The sequence below is a fragment of the Xyrauchen texanus genome, chromosome 21 (genome assembly GCF_025860055.1).
Source record: "Xyrauchen texanus isolate HMW12.3.18 chromosome 21, RBS_HiC_50CHRs, whole genome shotgun sequence".
NCBI lineage: Eukaryota > Metazoa > Chordata > Actinopteri > Cypriniformes > Catostomidae > Xyrauchen > Xyrauchen texanus.
Genome location: NC_068296.1, coordinates 15,535,178 through 15,561,185, shown reverse-complemented (window position 1 = coordinate 15,561,185; position 26,008 = coordinate 15,535,178). Strand labels below are relative to the sequence as shown.

The following is a 26,008-nucleotide window of genomic DNA, read 5'->3' as shown; positions in this document are numbered from 1 at the left end:
TCACATTTATTTTTCAATCACATCAGGCATTGCTTTATTTAGGAAAATACTTCAGATTTATCATATCTCAATAAATAAAAACCTATAGCCTAAATGCAAGATTTAGTTAAACAGACATTCAAGTCGAAGATGATAATATCTAAAAGACAATACATCAGAAAAACAACTTAAAATAGGTCCATAATGTTCATATGAATAGGTTTTTATCAACCCTAACCTCACTCTCCCCTTATTAATTAGTGCTGATGCTCAAATGCGCTGGATGAGAGCGAGTCAATCATGATCTTGGTTTCATCTATTCCACTCACAAAATTGAGCACTATTGAAACAGAATGTGATCATTTTGAATTGGGACAGGACAATTGTCTGATATAACCAGTGATATAATACCCTTTGTCTCCTCTAAGTGAATAGTTCATTGCATAAGGCACAGTGATGCATTTTGAGTATTATATCAGCAAAATCACACATCCCTTCACAGAGGAGATACATTCTTGCAGTTCAAGTTTAAATTATGTTGTTCAATTGATTACAGTGTATATTTTTCACCAGTGTAAATATTACGACAACAGTTCTAGCAGAAAGCACCTCTTAATGGCAAAATTCAAGAAAGTCCATTAGTCTTTTACAAAGATGATTGGTAGTGAGATGAATGATTTAGCAGACAGTCCACCTTTGGGAACCTGTGGAAATGTGAGGTCCATTGATGTGGTCCTCATTGGCAGTTGGTGCTGGTGCAAACAGTGCTCTTACCATAAAGTTCCATTAGGGATTTAAAAGAGCCCTGAGGGAGTGGGCCCTCTGTAATTCCTTACATAAAATTCCTTGCATTAGTCCTTCTGGGTAGAATTTCATCACATTTAATGAACGTCATGAACAATCTGTTGAAGACAATAGAACAAGACAATTTGCGAGGAATATGAGGACATGTTCTTGAGTCTGGTATGTCCAGTGCAAAACAGTTCCTTTATCGTTACAGAGAAACATTGAAATACAGCGGTAATATCTGTCTGTTTTTACAGTGAGACCACAAATACAAACACATCTCCACATTAACAACAACTTCAGTCTGGTTCTCTTCTTTTATCTTTGTTCAGCTTCAGTTCATCCATTTTCTCCTGTAGGAGAGAAATAGGGGCGGAGGTACCTCGCACCCTTGCTGGTAGAGTGGTGCTCTGGGGTGATAAGGCAGTAGGTAATGTTAGTGAGGACTAACAATTCACATCTTGAGACTTACGTATGTTCTGAGAAGCTATCCAGTCTCACTCACTAAATTAGCATTCTATGCAATATATTTTGAAAATATCCACCTTACTTGCTGTGGAAAAGTAAGAAATGGATTTAAAAAAACATATGCATCATGGCAATACCTTTTCAAGGGGTGGATGTTGTTTCTGAGAATTAAGTCGGTCTTTTCGTTTTGCTACTGGTGTCCACACTGCTGGGTCTGTCTGAGTGGATGTGTCGGATAATGTAGCCGCCTCTGCATCACTGTCCGATGAGGTTTGGCCCTTGGAGTGTTCAGATCCATTTCCATTAGGGAAGACAAACGCTTCCTCCTCAGAGCCTGATTGACAATAAAAAGGGTCACAAAAACAGACTGCTTAACCACCTGCTAGCTTTACAAAGTGATACCATTATCACTTCACCAAGCTAAATACATTTTTTTGCTGATCTCAGAGAGACCATGATTCATAACAAAGTCAGCAGATATAAATATGAAAGGATGTGACACCTGAATGTGTTTTTGAGAATATGACTTTTAAGTGTTTTGAAAGCATGAATCTTGGATCAGAGAAACTTGTGTGCAGTGTTTCGAGAAAATGATAAAAATATTATACAAATTGTTCAGATGGCTGTGCTAACTGTTTTGAGAGTAGTGAAATGAGTTTGAAGAAATGTGAAGAAAAACTGTACTTATTTGATATGAAGCTGTGTAACAAGCTTGGTAATGTACATTCAGCAGGTCATTAATACAAAATAAACCCATTCAATTTGATTCAAGATTAGAGTCCTGATCACCTTGTTGTTGTTTTGTTTAGTTTAGTTTTTTGCAATAATGACCACTGACTGTACATTATATCTACTGATATTATTAGAAAGACAGACGAAAACTCACTCCAGCTGTTTCCCTTAGTGTGGAGGCCTAGTCCAGGACCAGGGGTGCAGGGACAAGAGCTACTGGTCACCTGGAACCTCTTCATACACTCCATTCCCACCACATCCTTACAGTGCTTATGACAGTTCACTCCACAGTCTTTAAGAGAGTGAGAGGGGCAGCAGAGTTAAGATGTTGCCTAGGTGTCAAATATCTCTTTTGATATGGAGAAATTGTTTTTTTAGTATGTTCAAACCTCTGCAGTGGTAGCCTTGCTTTATCACTCCCCATAACTATTTGAGGGCAGAGAAAAAAGCATTAGATGATGCATAAACAGATACACAAATGTGCTGATAATGCACACAACACATTGGTTCATTAAACACTCACAAATCCTCCACAGGTGTCGCAGAATGTGGGCCTTTTGTATGTGATTTCATGAAAATCATGCAGGTTGTGGAGGTTGAAGCCAAGCTTAGCACACACTGACATCCCACGCATGAAATAAGAAGTTATTTCCTCTCTGCTGATCTCTCCTTCTCTGAAAAGTAATTTTTTTATCTTTAAATTTACATTGTTTTTCCAGTTGTTTGTGATTTTTAATATAATTTAAAAAACCTTAATACAAGGTTAATATAATAAATGTTTTAGATAATGTAACATTTTTAGAGCTGAGCATAGCAAGGTAATAATATATTCTATTCCCTTATGGAATTTCCATGATTTTCCCATGAATTTTAAAGGTTTTATACATTTCCATGACCTTTACAGGATGAAAATTCAATAAAAACTTGAAAAGAAAAGTTTGTTAAGAGAATCTTCGAATATTGACTTTCAAGTTTTAAAATTAAATAGTTCTTACACACTGAGAGACTTTAATGACTTTCAGAATTACCTTGATCTGATGGACAAAGTTTTTTAAAATGTATATATATATATATATACTGTATATACATTTACTTAAAGACCCCATTCCACCCCACAAAAATGAACAATCAATCAAATACATTTTAATTCAGAAAAAATTAGATTCCAGCCATTGTCTTTTCAAAATTGATGTTTAACTTATTTTTAAATAAATTAATACATCCAGACAAATATAAGTATCACACCATTAATGTATTTAAAAATGTGTCAGTTTCATTATCCTAAACACAATCTTTAATGTTTATGACATCTAGGAAGTCGTCTCTATCAGATATTGAATTGAATTGTTCCTTTCCTAATCTTACCTATCACTCTCATGTGTGCAGAAAGAGAAAGGAAAATTTGCAGCAATCTTCTCAAAGTCCTCTAGTGAGATGAAGCCATCCATGTTCAAATCGTAGTTCTTCATGATAGACTGTAGGGGGGGACACAATTATTTTGATCTACTGATGCCAGAAATTTACTTGTGACATTTGGTTGTGAAGGACTTAAGGAAGTGAAAGTGGACAGCCAGGAACTGGCTGTGATAGTGTCAGAGTAAGGAACTGGCCCTTAAAGTGGTAATGCGCATATCTTTCTCACTTACATCAACCATCTGTTTAACGTGTTTAGAGATGGTAGCAGGATCCAAACGAGGAGTCACTCCTGATCCCCATTCTGCTATCACAGGGGGCTTCAGGGGAGCAACAGTCTACAGAAAAGGAGGAGAAGGAAAAAAAGAGAGACCACAGACCTTATAATTTTGTTTTGATGTTCAACACCAACTTTGCATCTCAAAAGATCAGCAACTATGGAATGTTAGTACAAAAACATTGTACAAGTGAACCTGGTTTATTTGAAAACCATAGATACGTTCACTGGCTGACGCTTTATAGGAATTAATAAAAAATGCTTGTACGTAACTACACCCACACTGAAAAGGATAAAGATAACGATCAAGTGTCTTTTAGCACTGTATGACTTTTTTTGTGGTTTTCTTTGAAGTGTGCTTGTACAAAGAAGAGTGCACTGTGCCCTGTACTCACACATTGAGATGGGATACTCCCTGTCTATAAACAGGTCACATAAAAAAGGAGACTATTGTTTTTTTAATGTGATGAAGTCATGAATATCAACCACAGTTTCAACTAAAGCAATTATCATGCAGCATATGTCTATTTGGTCAGTAATCTGTAATATAAGTCTTATATAAATATAATGCCTTCATATAAATACCCAATACAATTTAGACTTTTTTGAGAAGACCAAATTTCGTGTCTGCTGTCATCTCAATTCTAGATCCAACTTGCTTGGGTGATGTGGGAGGGTGCCATTGTGTTGCTATGTGGTTTTTAATGTTTTTTTAGCATTTTATTTTGTGGTTTCTATAGTGCTCTGGGTGTTTTCTAGGTTATTGGTTACTGGCCCAAGTAAAAAAAGCCCACCCTCAAGTCCCAATTTATGGCTCGGCTTCCACCATCAACCTCAGTCTATGAGATTTGTTAACATGTTTTATCATCCACCAGGTAAGAAGTACAACATGATCACACAGGAAATCGACATGCTGCTTCTAAATGTTCAAGTACCCTAAAATCGACCCCATTCCCTGAATTACTGACAAGTGCCATCCCCATCACACATTTTTGCTTCAATTCAAATGCGTTCACATTTCCCTGTGGCATTACAGATAGCATGTTGTGTTTTCTTGTCCCATGGAAACCAAAAAGTTATTGCATTCACTCTGAGACATGGGTACAGGTCCCGTGGAAACCAGGAAGTAATAATGTTCACATTAACAATGAAGAGCATGATTCGGAGGTTGCATTTTCGCTCTAAATTGAAATTTTTACTCCAATGATGGTAAGGTTTACGGATGGGATATTTGTAAGCTTCGTCCACAAACTGATTTCAGCAGCAGAACGTTTGACCTCCTGCTGTCAGAGTGTGATTGGTCTAAATGAATAAACCAGTTCTCTGGAACAAGGCGGATGATTTGATGTATCATTTATGTCTGTAGCACAAACGGTGCAAGAAGGCTTACACACTAAAGTTTAACAGGGTTAGAAACGTAATCAAATTCCTAACCCTAAGTATGAGCAATAGTAATTGTGATTTTGCTTTAGCAAGCACTACAAACAAGAAATAAAGTGTAAGGGCCTCACCTGAATTTTAGGGTTCTTGGGTTCCTTGGCATAGGAGAGCTCGTATATCTCATCCTCTGTGTAACACAAGTCTAGCGAGAGCTGTGGGTAAGGTGGGGCAGAACGTTACACATGAGAGGATGCCCACTGTTTGCAGTCCACAACTCTCAGTATCACACACAAACAACAGAGCATAGCCACAAAGATGAGGGCTCTCAGAGATTTTTTAAATACTCTTGTAGACTTCAGTAAGAACTCAATGGAAATGAAATAGAGGCATATTTACATGCCTCTAAATGTGTATGTTTTCTAAAATAATGATTCTGTGTACTGTCTAATTCACAGAATTCAAAACACCAACTATCCCCACAGCATGAGGCAAAACAAACACTTCCAATAACAGTGGCTTTCCAGTAAAAATGGTCTTGTTATTCCCCTTTCCAAAACAAATCAATCACACACCACCATTTTTTCCCTTTAACTCACCGTTAGCAGGTGCAGCAGGTCTTTGTTGGCCTCAAACGGTGGGGTGAAGTCATGGATGGCCAACAAGTCGTTAATGTTGCTGTATAAATGCTGCAGTTTTCCCAGGTTGATCTTATCATCATCCAGGTAGTCGGGCAGAGCCTCATTGAGGGAGATCAGATCTTTGAGATGAACACCCAAGATAGGCACCTTGAATCCAGTGCACTCACTGTACACCCGCCTGTAGTTTGAATAGTTGCTGTAGGATGACAGCAGGTCTGTGAGTTCACTGAGAGTCTGTGTGAGAGAGGAAAAACAAGGATCGAGAAGCAGCCTTTGCAAGCATTGTAAACTTGGCCCCAAAAAGTATCTGGACACTTAATCCACACTTAAAAATGTACGAATGTCACTAAATATGGTCTGCACTTATATAGCGCCTTTTTTTAACATTAGCGGTTACCAAAGTGCTTTACACTGTGTCCCATTCACCCATTCACACACACACATACACCAATGATGGCAGAGCTGTCATGCAAGGGGCTAGCCTTCCATTGGGAGTAACTTGAGGTTCAGTGTCTTGCCCCAGGACACTTCGGCATGTGGGTTGGGAATTGAACCGCCAACCCTGCAATTAGTGGCCAACCTGCTCTACCACCTGAGCCACATCTGCCACAAATATATCACTACATAACTAAATATCAGTGGCACTTATTTCAAAGGAACATACTTGACAAGCATACTTATCAAACAAAAACATTTGACAAATTAAAATTAAATTCATTTAATTTGAGAATGGCTTAAAGGAATATTTCACCCAAAAACCAGAATAGCACCAACAACCTTTTGTGTAAGGAGCATAGATTCTTAACGATGAGACTCGCTTTGTAAAATGTAACATTATAAAGTGGCATGATCTCACACTCAAATCTGAAAGAGTAGGTTGACTTTTCTTTGTCAAAGATAGGTCCATTCTGACAGAAATGTGAAACTCTACCCCAATGGCCAAAGTGGTAAGTGTTGTTGGGCACATGGGCGCGATGACGTCAATTTGTAGGAGAACCTGGAAAACTAATACGCCATGGGTTCCCACTGGATTTTCCTATGGGTTATTATAATGTTTTTTTGTTCCACTTATGTGTAAAATAAGGTCTGTAGTACATTACTTGACGATACATGGACGTTTTGTTCTACAACATAAATTACAAACAGTGAAACTTTCGGAAACAACTTTCCGACTTAATGTGTTTTCATGTTGTTCACACACAGAGAGATTATTCACTCGAGGTCGCCAAGTTAATTTTAGTTTCGATATTAGTATCAGTGTTTAGTATTAGTAACAGTTTGTGCATCTCATCAACTCTAATAAATGATATTGATTGTGATTCTAATTAATCAAATCAGCATTGTTCAAGTGCTTAAGATCAGTGTAGATCAATGGCAAAAGATCAGTATAGTGAATTTCCTTGTCTTTGGTATACATTTTATACACTTTCTAAAAATGATTGGTTGTGTGATTGCATACATGTGAATTTTAAGAGTGTGGGAAGCAATTTTACAAGCGAGACTGACCTTTGTGACATCAGAGGAAAGCAGGCTGGCTGTATCTTTGAGACGAGAAATAGAGCTATGACACAGCCCTCCAATCACAGCCATCAGAGTATTGAAATTCTGCAGGGCTCTCAGCTTCTGTTCAAACATACAGAGGTACAGATGAGGAAAGGGCAGTTGATGTTAGGCAGAATGTTATCCTCAGTCACTATTCACTTTTATTGTATGGGGAAAAAAGCCATGACAGTGAAAGGTGACTTAGGCTAGCATTTAACTTTAAAGTAAGGCACTATCCACTACCAACACAATATTCATTAAATATTTTATTTTGTGTTCCACATAAGACTGGTCATACTGGTATGAAATTACATGACATTAATAAATTATCCCTGAATTTAAGGAGCAATTTCTACCTGGCCTAACACTTAAAAATGACATTTGTGGATGTATTCAGGTTGATTCAACTATATACAATTATTTTTTGATTATGTACAGTCATTTAATTAAACTAGTTAATTTAGATGTAAGGACATGAAGCACATTTTAGGTTAACTAATCAAACTATTTTGCAGTGTACATGAGCTTTTTTGAATTACACCATTAAATTGTCTCAATGAATGCATGGCACCATAGGGCTGCCTACATCCTGTTTCCAGTAAAATCGCACTTGAATGCAAGAGTTATGCAACCTTTGTCCCAGATCATTTCCTAATACAGGAATATTACTCATGATAGCACACTTCACATATAAAATTTCCGCACTGTCACATCAACTGACGCATTTGCTTATTTCCTAGGTGTTTTCTTCAGATTGTCTTATTCACACATTTATGTTTTGTGGTTAAACCCTGGGCAGTACACGAAGCACATATGATGAAATCATTTCCTCTGAACAAAAAAATTAAACGTTAGCTCTGGTTACTTTTAGATCTCCTCAAAGTGAGTTCCCTTACCGGCATGTCCTAATAGGTCATGGTCATCAACTGAAATTATATATTTCCATGCACTGATGTTTGTAATGATGAAGAGGACTCAAACGTCACATTATAAAATGTTTTAGAATGAATCAGCCACTTCTAGAACAGATATCACAGGCAATGTCAAAAACGAATTGCTGCAGGGCCTAAGTGAAACCACATATTTTGTCATGCTAGGGCTTCTCTAGATTTGACGTCACTGTTTGGTGGAAAGTTACTGCAATAATGAAGCAGAGGATTACTGAAACACTTGCATTTCAGCATGTACACACCTTTTATTTTCATATTCACAATAGAGGGTAACAATGACTGGCCACATTTTCATCAGCCTTGGTTCTAGAAGTATTTTCCCCATTCACTATCTCCATAGGAACTTGTTCAATTCTTTAAAAAAAAGAGTTCTCAACCTTAAGTCATACAATTCATATATGTATATATACAGTAAATTCTTTGAGAGAGTAGGGAGACTGAACCTAATATGTCATTCACAATGCTTCAGCCACTGTCACTGTTGAGCTCTGCAATGTCCATCGTGACAGAGATATCTCTGATTGGTAGATCTTTCTTTAGGATTATGGGTAGTGTAGAATTTACCAGCAATTTGGAAATTACATAAAAAAATATTATTATTTAACTCATATCACTCTGACTTAAAGGTATAATTCACCCAAAAATTAAAATTAAAAAATGAAAGTATTTTTTCCTTTTTTATTTATGTAACCCCACTGTTGTACCCTGTTGCATGTGTTCGTGTGTTGTAAATACCTGTGCTACATGTATAAACTTGGTGAAGACCTCTGCTCGCTGCTGTGGGGTGTGTCTGTTGAGAATCATGAGCTGGACCCATTGGGAAACTCCATTGCAGAGCATGACGGAGCGCTCGAGGGCTGGATTGTCCCTCACTGAGCCATGCACCACGTAACTTCGGTAGTCCAGGAACTAATGTAAAATACAACAACAGTGAGATGTTCAGCTGCAAGCCAGGTGTGCCAAGCATGTACAAATCTGAGCTTCAAGATACATTTGTACTTTGATAAGAACTAACACGTCCAAGTATGAGTACAACGGGTGTGATCATGGTTGATTGATTAGTCAGACATACCTGTATGAGTATGTTCTGTCAGTACAGTACTATACTGTGGTTAGACTGTCAGATAAACTCATGCAGCAGTTTTACACTGGTTTTTGCTGCAATGTCTTTTCAATCAACCAGTGTTATCATCATTACTGAAAAACTAGAAAAACCAAAAATTACCGAAAAACTACCGAAAAACTAGATTTTAACTAAATTAAAAAAAATTTTGTAACTCAAATAAAAATAAAAGATGAAACAAAAAAAATATTTTCAAGATTCTAAATATAATAAATAATAAAAATGGCCACAAATTAATTTAGTTTTGTATACACAGATATACTATTTTAAAGCAGTGAGAATGATAGCGATAACACTAGATGTTTTTTTTTTTTTTTTATCAATTCAAGATTCAAAACAAAAATACTTTAGAGTGCATTAAATGTAAGTGAAACTGAGCATTTGGGGTGACTGACGTACTGAGACGTTACAAAAGTTTTTGAACTCCAAGTAGCTGAGATGTTTAGCCATTTCGTCTGGCTCCATGTGGTCAAACAGCAGGGAAACTTTCCTTTTCTTCACTGAGGGAGAGGTAGTCTGGGAAACATTCACTGGAGGATTGCTGGTTTCAGAGATAGTGATGGACAGACAGAAAGCAAAGATTTTGTCACAAAACAGACCCATGAAGATGGGATCATAACCACAAACATCAACAGACTGTCAGGATTTTTTTTTAAGAAAGTATAGGTGACTATAACTTAAAATAGATTTTTAACTAGTAAACATATGTACTGACTAGTAATACATAACTACATTTTAACACTTTCTGAAGAAAATGTGATGGAGGCTTGCACATTTAAAAATCACATTGCTAGGGTGTTGTAAATGGTTGCTAGGCCAGTTCTCTGTTGTTGCTATGATGTTCTGAGAGTTTTTTTTAGCATGTTGATATTATGTTTTGGGTGGTTGCTAGGGAATTGCTAGGTCCCTAGGCCTGGATCCCTCATTCAATGTTCAAAGATTTATTTTGCTGTTTTATCACAAATGTTGAATTAAAATTAAAGTTTGATCGCCTACAAATGTAATAGCACACCTCCACAACAAGTCACCAAGTTTAATTCGTGTCTCTAGTACTATTAGGGTGATTCTCACAAAACCAGGAAATGTCCTGTCGCTTTTTAACCTAATATAATATAATATAATATAAAATAAAAAAGTATTATATTTTAGATAAAGACTACATTTAGGATCATTACGATTTTCTGCATTGTGACTATTTTCAGGAAATGTTTTTTTTTTTTTTTTTTAACAACACATTTTTGCCAAATATTTAATTCATGTCTCTAGCACTATTAAGGTGATTCTCATGAAACCGGTCAGGGAAATATCCAGGTGCTATTTTAACCCCAAATTGATAAAAGAAAAATTCAATTATAGTTACATAAAGACTACATTTAGTGTTACATTGTTCATCAGACACTCACATGTAAGGTGTGTTGAACAGCTGATAGTGCAAGTCATTCCCCTCAACTCTGACCAGATCCCAAAGATCTCCCATCGCTTTTTCTAATAGAGGGTCTGCCTCAAACATCAGCCGAAACTGACTAATCCACTGCCTACGAGAGGAGAGAAGAGACACATTTACTTCATACAATTTCCTTTATTTAATGATCTTGAATACAATACTTGAATACATATGTTCCCCCCACTGTTCAAGCCAAATCTACACCATTACATGTGAATGTAGTGGATATACCAACCTGATGAAGTGGCAGATTTGTGGGCGCCTTTGTGCCCTCTTCTCTGCTGGACAATCCTTATATGTAATCACATGTCAAGGAGGAATGACAGAAAGTGAGACAACAAACTGTTACAATTTTAGACAAAAGAATCCACCCCAATAAATAGGCTAAACCAAAACAGGGCAGCTCTTGTTTCATTGCCAGGGATTAAGAGCCATGTGAGACTGTATGGTGCTCTGGGATCTGTTGAGTAAATAAATATTTTGCTATTAGGGTTCAGATAAGTTAGAGGGAAGCACATTTACAACAGAGCAGTGAGGTTTGATGGAGGATATAAAGAAAGCAGCTTATGAGCGAAGATGTTTGATGGTACGACCCAGTTATGCATCATCATGGTCATATGAACAAGCTGTGTTCCTTTGGTCAGCTTTCCATCTGTGTCTGCAAAACAAAATGTTTATAATTAGATTTGTACATTTTTCAGAAAAAAATCAAACTGTTGATTTAACATGTTAATTCAGTGCAATTAATTAAAAATAACATGTAAAAAAACGTCATTAATCATGTCCCAGGACCATAATTAGGCAATTAAGCACCAACCACAATTTTGGAAGTCTGTTCTACTTCAATAAGTGGACAAGGAAAGTAAAACTTGAAAGTAAAACTTCCTTTCACAAAATTGTACAGATAAGATTTATACATAAGCCACTGAAATTATAACTAAACTGTGTCTCCGCCTTCAGAGCAGGCGACAAGGCTGCCCTAAGAACAGCAAGGGCCAAACTGTCCCGGGCCACCAGAGAGGCAAAGCGCGCACACGCCCAGAGAATCCACGGCGGCGCATGTGGCAGGGCATCCAGGCCATCACCAACTACAGGACAACATCAGTTGCCTGTGACAAAGATGCCTCCCTTCCAGATGCGCTGAACGGCTACTACGCTTGGTTTGAAGCACAGAATGACGTGGTGGCGAGGAAGACCACCCTTCCTCCCAACGACCAGGTGCTCTGTCTTACCACGGCTGATGTGAGGAAAACTCTACATAGAGTCAACCTATGGAAGGCTGCTGGACCAGACAACATTCCTGGCAGAGTGCTCAGAGGATGTGCAGACCAGCTGGCAGATGTTCTTACCGACATCTTCAACATCTCTCTGAGCAGTGCCGTCGTTCCAACGTTTCCTGTGTCAATGACTACCGTCCCGTCACACTCACACCCATCATCATGAAGTGCTTGGAGAGGCTCGTCATGAGGCACATTAAGACCCAGCTGCCCCCTCACTAGACCCACTGCAGTTTGCGTATCGTCTAAACCGTTCAACAGACGACGCCATCGCCACCAACCTCCATCTGGCCCTCACCCACCTAGATAAAAAGGACTCATAGGTTTGAATGCTGTTCATAGACTTCAGCTCAGCATTCAACACAATAATCACTCAGCACCTGATTGGAAAGCTGAACCTGCTAGGCCTGGACACCTCATTCTGCAACTGGATCCTGGACTTCATGACTGGGAGACCTCAGTCATCAGTAACAGCATCTGTGTGCTCAGTCCACTGCTGTTCACTCTGCTGAATCACGACTGTGCAGCAATGCACAGCTCGAACCACATCATTATGTTTGCAGATGACTTGACCGTGGTGGGTCTCATCAGCAAGAACGACAAGTCAGCATACAAAGAGGAGGTGCAGCAGCTAACGGACTGGTGTAGAGCCAACAACCTTTCTCTGAATGTGGACAAAACAAAAGAGATGGTTGTTGACTTTAGGAGAGCACAGAGTGACCGCTCTCCACTGAACATCGACGGCTCCTCTGTGGAGATCGTCAAGAGCACCAAATTACTTGGTGTTCACCTGGCGTAGAAACTCACCTGGTCCCTCAACACCAGCTCTATTACCAAGAAAGCCCAGCAGCGTCTCTACTTTCTTCGAAGGCTGAGGAAACCACATCTCCCACCCCCCATCCTCATTACATACTATAGAGGGACTATAAATCAAGGGTGTGCTGAGTGACTCCAGCCAGGTCTAACCGAATCAAATTAGCCCGGTTGCTAGGGAGGGAAGTCACATGGGGTAACCTCCTCGTGGTCACTATAATGTGTGGTTCACGCTCTCGGTGGGGTGCGTGGTGAGTTGTGCGTGGATTCCTCCACACGTGCTATGTCTCCGTGGTAACGCGCACAAAAAGCCATGTGATGAGATTCGAGGATTGACATGTCAAACATGGAGGCAACTGAGATTTGTCCTCCCCCATCCGGATTGTGGCAATCACTACGCCACCATGAGGACTTAGAGCGCATTGGGAATTGGGCATTCCAAATTGGGGAGAAAAGGGGAGAACAACACCCAGACCAAAAAAAAAAATAAAAATGTGAGAAAGAGAGAGAGAGAGAGAGAGAGAGAGAGAGAGAGAGAGAGAGAGAGAGAGAGAGAGAGAGAGAGAGGGCAGGCTTGTGAAAGTGAGGAACACAATCAGGCTTTGTCTCATTAGCATAGAGGGACAAACACATTCCCAGGCCCTGAATGCTAGTAAACCAAAAGATTTGCCTCTCTCTGTCCCACTGTTTCTTTCTTTGACAAGAGTGTCTCTCCCTCTGTCCCTCACACTACTCCACAGACTTACATAATCTGCCAGGCACATGGACACTGGGTATGAACAAAAAGGGGAGTGGGCACATGAGGCCAGAGACAGGGCCGAGAACCCCAGAAAAGAGAAATGTTGGAGAGAAATGTCTGAACATGGGGAAAAAAGTGATGTATGCTGTAATTTCTTTCACCACCCCGAAGTCAATATTCTGTTATGTTTTGTTCTTGAATTGAAAACAGGAATAGCAAACAGACAGATGCAAATGACTGTGATGTAGGGTGGGGCTGGAAATGAAACATTTACATGAACATAATTTTCTGTATTCTGGTTAAGCCTTTATTCCTAAAAATATTGCTTGCTATTGTTTACATCCTTACATTTATTTGTCTAGTATACTTGTAATCATCACATTTAAAATAAACGAAACTATGTTCTTTTCCTGCTATTCTCCTCTGAAAATACTGGAGATTCATGCTCTGGCCATTTATTTAAATTTATTTGTAGTAATTCTGCATAGTAATTTATTCAACCCATTAATTCTCATTCATGTCCTTAACAGGTGCATTCACCTGTCTGCATATTAATGTTTATAATGTTTGTAAATAAAAGACAAAAATGTGTTTCTTTGATCACTGGACTTTTTCACAACTGCTTATATACTCCTAATAAAAGTGGTTCTTCCGAATAAGGTGATAACATGAACCACAATTGAGATTAACACAGAAATATACCACCTCTCTTATTCAGATTTCTAGAAACCAAAATATAGGCTTAATCTGGCTGGCAATTAGGTTAATGCATTTAAATGATGCATACATAAAAATATGAACAAAATCCGATATTAATCAGAATTTTCATGTGCATGTAAAAGGGGATCAAAAGAGAGACAGTCAGAGAGAAAGCCAGTTGGACAGATCCAGAGAGGTGAGCTGTACACTGACCGAAGCAGTGGAGGCAGCGGACGATGAGCTCGTCCAGGCTGGCAGCGCGGAACGATGGGTGCGCCGGTGGACTCTGTAGAGCCTGACTGATCTCCTGTGGGCTGGGGCATGTCATCCTCCTCTGCACTGGTCTTCTGTTCTTTATTACACTTCCCCCCTCCTGACGGGACTTCCTACCACTGGAGACAGGCAGACACATGGAGAAAGTTGGATTCTTTAAGTTTTGGGCTTCTTTTTGCTTTTGTCCCCACTTTTGAACCCTCCCAAAAGTCAGAATTAATTAAAGGCAGTGTAAATAGCAACAAAAAGCATATTATTTACACCATTTGTCCAAATAGCTTTAGATGCTATTTGCAACCCAGTGCAAATAGTGGCAGATACTATTTGCACTCCTAATTAACTACTAACATACATTGTCACTGCAGTGTGTTTATTGAGTTTTTAGAGTCCCATAGACATATAGCAGTCCAAAACCAAACCCTACCCCTTCCACTACCCCTAAACTTATCCCTAACCTTACCTGTAGTAACATAATGGTTAATTAAATTAAAACTATGACCAAAAAAACACTTACTACAATATTATTATAGTAAAACCATAATTTTTACCCAGATCAACTCCCCGAACTTCACCGTAACCAAATCACTGCGAGGAAATCAACCTTAATATTAATTCAAATGTATTATCATAAGTAGTATTAAAAGGAAAGTGGAGACAGGAAACAGGACGGAACAATAAACAACCCCAAAATGATGATCAGCAGAGAGATCTCACATACAAACAAAAACGTATACATTTTGCACAACAGATCAGTCGCGCATAAGACCACAAATCTTTCACAAAATAGATCTGTGGCAACACTTTCACATATTGGCATTTTGTCTTTATCAAACAGCGTTGCAATTAGATTTTGTATTTTATATTGTAAAATATGTTGAAGTGTTGTTGAGGTTTTGGACCAGATTACTGTGGTTCTTTCATATGGTGTTTCAAAGAACAGCAGTGATGGTGGTGGAGGTTCAGTGATGAGAAATGCTGTGTTAGGTGTTGTGTTCCAAGTAGCTAGTTTTCAAAGTTTTAAACTTTGGCACGTAATTCATCCCACAACGTTTTGTGCTACATGAATACCTTAAATTGTGTGACTTGTATGAGAGTGAGCTATTAATCTTCTCAGTATTCAGACTTAGCAATAAAACAGCAATCAAATAAAAATAAAAAAGAATCCCTTAGACTTACAGTACATTGAATGTGGGGAGGATCAAAGAATAATAGGGAATATCTAAAGATCAGAATAATTGGGGTGGGCTCTTTTGACATGGGCCAGTAAGCAACACCCTAACAACCACCCAGAACACCTTAGAAATACCCAAGCAACCACATATCGAAACCACTCATAAGACCATCGCAACCACATAGCTTTAGCACAGGCAAGTATGACCACTAATATTTTCTAAAATTTTGAAATCTAGTTGCTAATTAGAATTTATCAGATTCTTAAGACTATATCTACACCTAAGAACAATGGGTTCCTCTTGAAGTATTCTGCAGTACAGGCCAGGTCTATATGCTGGTGTCAGTTCATGCTCTGCCAGCCCTACCAGTGGATCATGTATGTTTATGTTTATATGTAAGGTCGTGTGTATTATGTGTTGATATCTGCCACCCTGCTCTGTGCACAGTCCTTGTTGTATCTGTCATGTCATGTGCCATGGCCTGTCGTTGTAGCCATAGCAGAAACAGTTCCTCTAAGTGCATGTGCAGTGGATGTCACTATTTGGTGTCATCAATGTCACAGGAAGAGAGACAGTAAGAAAATGCAGATAAGCATCTTTCTCTCTCTCTCTCTCTCTCTCTCTCTCTCTCTCTCTCTCTGTTTTGCTCTCTTTCTCTCTGGTCCTTTTTCTTAGATATAAGCAGAAAACAACAACATTGTACTTGCAAAGCTGCTGTTTAAATTTATTGAAAACCAGCTAATTTGCCATAGTTTCGACATAGAGTAAAAAGTTCGACATAGATAAAACGTTTTTGGACACTTCACACACACGCAAACACACATGCATACATGCACGCACACACAAATTATGAATTTCACTGCATAAGATAACACATATCAAAACAAGTGTCATCTGTAAACAAATGATGCCTGGTCTGGGACCAATCTAACTTTACTCTCAGACATTTTTTCAATTAGTTTTTGTTAACTGGTCCCAAAGTAATTTTAGTGGATTTAAGAAGTCAGTTCCCCTTCAAGTTTACACAGGTTTCCTAACAGAGTAACCACAAGTGTAGTTACAACAACTATGGACATGTTCAACTAACATTTGACAACCAGAAAGCATCCAAATGCCCGTCTTGAACAATTTGTCTATTCTATTATAAATTGAAACGTCTAAACTTCTTTTTGTGAAATGATTTTGACAAGTGTTTTTTTTACTAATTATAATACAATTATAACATTAATTCTAATGTTATTATACGTTTTATTAAGAATTTGTTAAATAATTACCATGTTATATTTTGTTTTATTTGTTTGTTTATTAATATTTAATTTATAATTGATTTACTGTAATAAAATATTTTTATTTCATGTTCATTTTTATATTTTTTAATTATTTAAAAATGGACATGTGGTTTTATTTTTATTTCTCGTTATCATGCCTATGTAAAGCACTTTTTAACCTGTGTGTATGTAATGTCCTAAATCAATAAACTTATATATATATATATATATATATATATATATATATATATATATATATATATATATATATATATATATATAAAGTTTTTAAGTGTCCAAATATGTACTTGGGCCACTGTACATGTAAAAAACATGTTTCTGACTTTCTGGAGTTTCAATTGTTTCTGTGACAGCATCAGCAAGAATTAGTGTGGTCTGTGTCTGCAGTGACACGAACAGGAAGCTGGCTGTGACTGCAGAGAAGTAGCAGTGAGTTCTTAGAATGGCCAAACCCCTTCCTTGCACTCTCTCCCTTCCTCCCAGCTCAGTGTCCAGTTCAGTACGTTCTTTTTCGATTCTCTCTCTGTACATGCACACACTGAAATTTACCTTGTTCCCTCATTAGGCATAATGTAAACAACCTAAAATCCACCACTGAGATAAGGGCCACACATACTGTATACACACACTCAACTCAAGAGCACCAATCATCAGTTGGAGTTGTAGACCAGGGCCCACATTCCAAAAAAATCTTAAAGGTGCTGTAATTGATTTTAGCCATTCTAAAATTTCCCCAAAATGAGATAGTTGGATTAGCCACGCCCCCTTTCCCCCCAAAACTCCATAGATGTCAAATTAGTTTTGTTGAGACCAACACAAGCAGAAATAGTTGTCAAAATCAACAGCAGCAAAATAGCGCCCTTACCGACAACTGTTATGAGCAACATAAAAATGACATAGTTTTGTTTGTTGTTTACAGAGACTTCATATGTCACACAGACCGGTGAGATATCTCAGGACACTTATTTCATTAATGTCTTTCAAAAGTAGTAAAAAGTTTTGCATACCTTTCCATGAAACAAATTGCTTACTGCATCTTTAAGGTGAAAAGTAGCTCCTAACGCAGACATTTAGAAGATATTCTTAAAAATGTTCATCTATGAGTAATTAATGAAGCATTTAATGCTAAAAGTAGCATCTAAACCCATGACGGATAAGAAGTCGTCCTGAGGACTAAATCCCTAAGAGTGACTCATAAACGATCTGAAGCATGCTTCTGCTGTCAATCCACATTGTAAAACGATGTAAAACAAATAAAAACGATGTATTCGAATATTATTATGACATTGTCTGTTTAAAAAGTTATCACCTGAATTGCCTCTCCCACGAATCAAAAGAACCCAATTATGCCGGAGATAAAGGTTTTGACAAGTCTGCACTTCCTGGCCAGACACACAATAAAACTGTGTAGCTGAATAAACTGGGAATTCCTGTTATGCATCAGCAGAATAATATATATATATACAGGGTTGGGAAGTACATGTTATGGGATTACGCATTTAAAAAACTAAATATAAGTAACTGTATTCCACTACATTTACAATTTAAATCATTAGTAATTAGAATACAGTTACAATCGAAAAGTTTTTTGATTACTGAAGAGATTACTTTGCATTTTATTGCCATTTGTTTCATTTAATATTTAGTGCTTTCAGATAGAAAACCTTTATAAATATAAATGATGTGATCTAAAGTGCATTTGAATAGTGGTGAAACACTTTCTTATGATGTGTTACATTCATACGAGCAGACAGAGAAATAAGTTTGGAGCAGAAGAAATAGAAATAAACCTTAAATTGTCAGCTTGACGCTAAGCTAAAATGCTGTTTCAAGCCATTTTACATGCATGTTACCAGGCATGATCATGGTTTTTTTATGTGTGTTTACTGTATAATGTTGTCTGTCTTCGCTTACAAATAACGGTTCCCTGTCTACCAATAACTGTGGCCGATTTAAAAGAGTGCGCTCATAAAACATGATGTCATCCATTGCAACAAGGTCAACAAGGTCAACTCCGACTTACTCTTATCTTAAGATTTCCATAGTAAAATTTGCTCTTAGCACTTTTGTGAATAGGTTTTATGCAAAAACTCCTACCTAGGAACTCTTTGGAGTACTCCTATTAGTAAGATAAACAAGCTTTGTAAATATAGGCCTTAGATTACATTGTTATCGATTACAGACACTGCACAGACTTACCGTTTCATTGATTTAACCGGCGCACCTTCTTATAATTTCTAAAAATCCCCTTTGTTACGACCCATACAGTGGTCGCTCTGACGGGTCACAACAAGGGTGAAATGAAAAGATAATAAACAAAGGAAACTTTTAACTATTCTCAAAAATGAACTCAAACATAGTTTTCAAAGGTTTCATGTTTCCATGACACCCGCAAGAGAGTCCAAATAAAGACTCCAAATTAAAGAGAAGACATACAGGCAAACTTTTACCTATTTCTATTTTCTTGATTCTGCCTTCCTTTCCCTGTAGTTCACTCTCTTTCTGTCGGAGCAAATATTAGACATGACTTCAATATGGAAATTACCCATATTATTTTCACGTCTCCCTATGAGCCTTATTTGCATCAATCTGCCCTACAGCTGATGACAATACACACTCTTCAGATCTCCCATGCCTGGAAAACACACATACTTCATACAGAGGCACAGACACAAACAAACAGCTACACAATTACATTATACAATTGAGGGAAAATTAACATACTTAAAATAAATGAATTTGTAAACAGGTCTAGGCCAATGTAAATGCATGTGTAAATAAATGTTATTAGGAATTGCACTGTAAAAGTGAAACTGAACAGTTGTTACTGTAAGGCTACCTGGTCTGGGCCCAATTGCAAGAAACTCCTTAAGCTGAGAAAACCCTTAGTTATAATTGCAAGTGTTTTGTTATTAAGGGTATTGTTAAACTGAAAAAAGTGGTAACCTGCAATTGTAACCTCAAGGATCTATTTATACTTCATTTAACTTAAAACCAATTACTTTTGTTATACCTAATTTGTTAGGTTGATTTAGTCAGATTAAATCTTTCTTTTTTTACTTGGACATTTTTTGGCTATCCAACAAACAGTAGTCCACTATAAAGTACTAATTATTTCTCTAAAAATGTAATAATTTATTAATTGGGGAGATGCTTTTATCCAAAATAAACAGATTACTTGGCTAATTACTTCATTGAAAAAGTAATCACATTACTCATTTATATTTTAGTTACTTCCCCTCACACTTTTCCTCAACAAATTCAAAATAATGTCTATATTCTTCCTTGCTCATTGTTACACACAAGTCATCACTCAGCACCTCACATTTCTCCTTCACAATGACACGTTACAGAGCCATATTCATGTATTCTACTTAAATAATATATATATATAAAAACAAGCATAACTCTACGGAGCCCCACACATGACTTGCGGGGAAAAACATTGTATTTCGAATTAAGAAATTGTTCCCATGGCTTATTAATACGTGAGCACAATCTATTAATTTGTTTCCTCTTTTTAGTTGTTTAATGTTTAAATTAAATGTGACTAGTTTTTTCATTCTTTTATTACTCTTGATCCCCCCTTGTGAAAAGTTTCCCAAAAGCATTGTTATCTAAATAAAAATGTTCGTAAATTAATTAGTGCTATGGACCACTCTTAAGTCCATTAAGTGCAACTTAATGTATGTTTCTGAATCTGACATCTTTCACTGTTTATCAAAGACAATGGAACATTTAATTAATTTGTATTTTGTATTTTAAATTGTATTTATTTATTTTGATAATTGGAAAGCCATTGTAAACTATGAGGATAAAAAGTGTTGAAAAAATCGGCATGAAATCAATAGGTTGTCTCCGCAGTCTGCGCATGCATTATGATATGTCTAAATTTACATGTAAACAGTACAACATTATATTAGCTTTCTTTGATTAGCATAATTGTAATGGCAATAGAAAGGTGATATGCTCTTTTAAAACAGACTATTTAAGAAGATATACAGTATGTAAGTAATATGAACATGCAGTTTTCAAACTAAAATAAATATGTCTAAATAAATTAGCTTTCTTTGATTAGCATAATTGTAATGGCAATAGAAAGGTGATATGCTCTTTTAAAACAGACTATTTAAGAAGATATACAGTATGTAAGTAATATGAACATGCAGTTTTCAAACTAAAATAAATATGCCTAAATAAATTATTAACATATGGTTAATAAAGGAGATTAAAGTGAGAGTGTGCAATGAGAGATTTCCTCCTCCTCTTCTTCCTTCCTCCAATGGTTGGTTCAAATCAGCTTGCCAATTGTCTTTTTACAAGGCAGGTCTTTTTACAACTCAGATTATCTATTAATATTTAGATTGGTCTATGAGTAGTTCAGTATTTATGGCCATCATGTTAATCCTTTTCTGTGTGCATTTGTTCAGTTTAAAGAAACAAAACTTTAGGCTATGTGAGAGTCTCTTATAATTCACATCACATTGTATTATTTTTCATTAATCTCTGTGATTGAGCATCAATACATCTGAAACTCTGTCTTAATAATTTCTTTAATTAAATTCTGTAAGAGTTAATACATTTCGGCACCTCAATAATGTTACAAACAACTTCCATGTTGTCAGTATTTCCAAATTATTTGCATTTTGAGAAGACAAACTCCTGGACATATATTGGCCGATGAGGTCAGCACCAATTTGGACTGGACAGTTCCCGTAAACAAAGCTCTTAAGTTCTACATTATAATGAGCGATTTACATGCTTGTTTGGGAAACAGGCGCTACTCCATCTTAAAATAATGAGCGACGATATTCAAGATGATTGTAAAGCCTTAAGTTGCAAAGTTATCGGAAACCCAGACTCTGTCCATAACAGCAGCCATAGATGTCTCTTCTCTACACAGTAAAATGGTGATGGATTCATCAAATTGCGGTTATGAATAAATAAAACGTGGTCACAATTAAACTAAAACGAGCGAACAAATGAATAAAACGTGGCCGTGATTTAACAATAACGAGGTAAGTAATTAATAAAACATGCTCATATATTAAGTTGTGGTAACAATTTCTTAATACATGGCTACGATATACAATTTTTTTCACTACAAGTCATATGCAGGGCTCCGTACAGCCCTTTACTGTACTTAAAAGTAATTCAATTAATTGAAAGTCAGTAACTGTAATCTGATTACAAGAATTTAAAAAAGAATGCATTACACATTTTTGGGTCAAAAAAGTAATTAGATTACAGTAACTAATAACTTTGTAATTGGATTACACCCAGCACTGCTGACAAAATATTTTAACAGTGTATACTATACTGTATAATGTGGTTATTTAAACTAGTTATTTCTACTTAAAAGTTGTTTTATTGTCGCAATCTATGCATTCAAGTTGTTTTAGTTTACTTTGTGTGTGTGTGTGTGTGTCTTTCATGCAACTGGCTACTGATCCTTTAAAATGACCTTTCCCGATCCAATCCCCCCTTTTGTCCACTTTCATTTTCTGTCTCCCTCTCCATTTTCTTAACTAAGAAAAAATATACACTATATTATAAAAAAAATTATTAGTGTAACCCAATTTAGTCAATTTGTCTAAGTAATGCTGTTGCCTTTAATAAAATTAGTTAATTTAGATGTTTCCACATGAAGCAATGTTTTTACTAGCAAAACATTTTTATGTAATTGTTAGTTGCATGGCAAAATATTTTTTATCATGGGGAGTGTTTATGAGGACATTTATTTAGGTTACGATTTGGTAATTACTAGGGCAATATGCTATAAATGTGGTTTATGAGGGCATTTCTAGTGTCCCCATAGTTCAAATTGCTTAAAAACATACTAAACTATGTTTTTTTTTTTTTATGTAAAAATGCAAAACGTTTTTGTGAGGGTTAAGTTTAGGGGTAGGGTTAGGGGATAAAATCTATAGTTTGTACAGTATAAAAATCATTATGTCTATGGAGAGTCTTCATAAGGATAGCCTCACCAACATGTGTGTGTGTGTGTGTGTGTGTGTGTGTGTGTGTGTGTGTGTGTGTGTGCGTGGTGCGTGCGTGCGCGTGCGTGTGTGTGTGTGTGTGTGTGTGTGTGTGTGTGTGTGTCTGTGAGTCTGCACTTTATATGGACATCCAGGGATTGAATATAAAAATTCAATGATACATTTGCAATCATACAGTGTCAGTATATGAGTGTTTTGGCCATGCTTAGCACCTACTCTCTCACTTTCTCTTCCTCTCCTCCAGCACCCTTTGCTCTATTCATGTCATTCAGAAAACAACTTCTCCTTTCTCTTTGGAAATCCCCCCAACCTCCCCTTACCCATTCGCTGCCACAGTAGCCAGTGTTTTACTCCCAGTTCCTGGCTACATCTCCAGCTAGATTACCCTACCCCCAAACCTCTCTCTCCTGCCTGCTCTTCTTCTTCTTCTTCTCTCTCTCTCTCTCTTGTCTCTTCACTAACACACACACACACACACACACACACACACACACACACACACACACACACACACACACACACACACACACACACAATCAGGCAACATGAAAATTCCTCCCTTTCTCTCATTAATTGATTAAAGTAATTGATGCCAAAGTGCTTTGAAGGCCTTGTTTGTAGCCCACCCTCTCACTATCTCTCCCCAATCTCTCTGTACCTTCTCCATCTCTCACTCTCACACATCATCCATGACCTATTATTGTTTGTCCACTCCAGCATTTTTTCAAAAATTAATGAAATGTGATAATATATTATTAATTAAACTTGGCAAGGCTTACCAATTAAACTTGAGCATTTTATATTAGATTTCTACTGTAATGGTATCTGTTTATTTAGTTTATTTATTTATAAGTATATTGTGTAAATTGTATATCTTGTTTACATAAACTTTTTCTAATGTCCTGTATTTAATGTATTACTGTATATGTGGTACACTCTGTGTAAGACTTAGTGTTGAATGTCTTGTTGCTAATGAACCCCAGTGTCTCAGAAGAGATCAATCAAGTACCTACCTACCTACCTACCTACCTACCTACCTACCTACCTACCTACCTACCTACCTACCTACCTACCTATCTATCTATCTATCTATCTATCTATCTATCTATCTATCTATCTATCTATCTATCTATCTATCTATCTATCTATCTATCTATCTATCTATCTATCAATGTCATGTATATGGTGTTAACAGCCCTGATAATGTCAACTACTGTATATATTCAACAATACTGGGAACCACTTCTAAAAATTAAAAAGAGGAACATTAACTTGATATTTCAATTGTGTTTATGGTAATACATGAATATTACATGTGAATTTTGTAAGATTGCAAAAGCTTTCTGTAATGTTCTATATTGAGACTGATGCAGATAACACCATTTTAGCCACTGCTAAGTCAGTCATTTCCAATCAATCTGATAAGACCTCAGAGATCAAATGTGGAGGGCCCCAAAAGCTCCTCCTTATACAATAGCAATTTTTAATTCTCACATTGCTATACACCATTTAAGTAGTTAGGCTAGTTAGTGCAGGTAATTACATAGAGGCCGAGCTTGTATCACTTACCACTCACACTGATACAGAGTATAATTTTTATTAAAATCTGACTCCATTTAGTAGTGGTTAATTCACTCATTAGGGTTTAAAATTAGTTGGCAATATTTCTTCACAATACTAACCAATATGCTACTACTAATGCCTCTTATGTACTGCAAACAAAGAGTGAACATACCTCAATCCACAAAAGGTCACAGAAGAATATAGATGAAAAGTATTTCATTGCAAAATCCCCTCTTAGAGATCAAAGACAAGTACCACAGATACATTAGAACATGTGTAAATCTTATAAGATCTTGCAAATGCAAACATTATTTTAGCCCTAAAGGGGCCATCTGAATGATGAACGTGCAGTTTGAATTGCTTTCTTAGTTCTCGCAGAGAACTGAAACTTATACACAATGTTCTAAAGAACATGAGGAGAAACCACAGCTGTCAGATAACCACAGTGATCACTTTGCAGTGCACTGCAAAATGAGGCACCAGCAAGTTTATCAAACCTAAAGTGCACACTAAACTCAGTGACACGAACAGCTGAAGCAGACTTTTGGGTTTGGGTTTGGTTTGCAAAACCAAATCACTTCTTAAGTGACCCCAAATTGTGGACAACTGTCAAAGCAAAGTCAGAATGGAAGTAACTAAAAAAAAAAAAAAAAAAAGCTGTACCTCTTTGAATCTTTGCGAATCATGGTGCCAAGTCCTGTCCTCCGGTGTCCTCTTTTGTCCCTCTTGATCCACAGGGGAAATTAAACCCCTACTTGTTCCATTGGGCACCTTGTAGTCTCACTCCTCCACACTGTATGCCCAGAGGTACTAAGTGACTCTACAGGCTGGGACGAGCACTGGCGTTCAACTTCTGCTGTCAAAACTTAAAACCTGAAAACCAGTCACTGTGGCTTACAGCTCTCTCGATCTCTCACTCTCACCCCCCCCCCCACCTCTGTGTCTGAATATTACCAGAGAACATGAACCACGGAGCAAGAGTTAACCAAAACAATAAATAAACGAAAGCTGAAAGAACAAAAGTGGAAACAACTCAGGCTCAACGATAGCACGTTTAAATATGAAAAAAGTAAAATCTCTAGGTTAAAAATAGGTTGTCAAAATGAGCATAATCACAACAAACAACTTACTGCATTCAATACAAACAAGTCCCTATTTGAAATACAGATACTGGCTCTGAGAGATAGGGGAACTGTCATCTGTGTGTGAAGAGAGAAAGAAGAGAGGGAGGGAATGGGTGAGATAGAGCTCTATTGAAATAGTGTGAGAGTGAGTGATTCAAATTAAAAATCATTGAAAGCCCAATTGAAAACAGTCTGGTTGAAAGGCCCACAATGAAGAAGAATTTCGGAAATTACATTACTAAATAGTCATTTACAATTAGCGACTTACATTCAAGGGATACATTTAATCAGTTTGCGTGTTCCCTGAGAATTAAACCTTGCTCTTGCA

At 37.0% G+C, this 26,008-nt stretch overlaps 1 protein-coding gene across 5 annotated transcripts; it reads right to left on the bottom strand.

Moving 5' to 3' along the window:
- On the bottom strand, positions 1-26,008 carry LOC127661263 (RAS guanyl-releasing protein 1-like). Of its 5 annotated transcripts, XM_052151897.1 has the most exons (18): positions 25,949-26,008; positions 25,220-25,755; positions 14,474-14,652; positions 11,285-11,390; positions 10,968-11,030; positions 10,692-10,823; positions 9,688-9,829; positions 8,901-9,074; positions 7,180-7,296; positions 5,632-5,907; positions 5,167-5,247; positions 3,612-3,716; positions 3,331-3,440; positions 2,489-2,639; positions 2,355-2,391; positions 2,120-2,257; positions 1,371-1,567; positions 1-1,175 (listed from the first exon to the last, which is right to left on the bottom strand). In XM_052151897.1, the coding sequence occupies exons 2-18, from the start codon at positions 25,240-25,242 to the stop codon at positions 1,065-1,067; spliced, it is 2,142 nt and encodes a 713-aa protein (XP_052007857.1). In that variant the 5' UTR covers positions 25,243-25,755; positions 25,949-26,008; the 3' UTR covers positions 1-1,064. The 5 variants fall into 5 exon arrangements, with proteins under 5 accessions (XP_052007857.1, XP_052007856.1, XP_052007861.1 ...); XM_052151896.1 differs by having other exon boundaries at positions 25,220-25,999; XM_052151901.1 differs by having other exon boundaries at positions 1-881; positions 25,220-25,998.

What these genes read in the sequence shown, in the direction of transcription:
- LOC127661263 (XM_052151897.1), bottom strand. Translation starts at nt 25,242, where the DNA reads ATGATTCGCAAAGATTCAAAGAG. An exon ending in TGCACACATGAGAGTGATAG is followed by an intron (nt 2,640 to 3,330) that starts GTAAGATTAGGA and finishes ATTACTTTTCAG; the next exon opens with AGAAGGAGAGATCAGCAGAG. An exon ending in GCGACACCTGTGGAGGATTT is followed by an intron (nt 2,392 to 2,488) that starts GTGAGTGTTTAA and finishes GCCCTCAAATAG; the next exon opens with TTATGGGGAGTGATAAAGCA.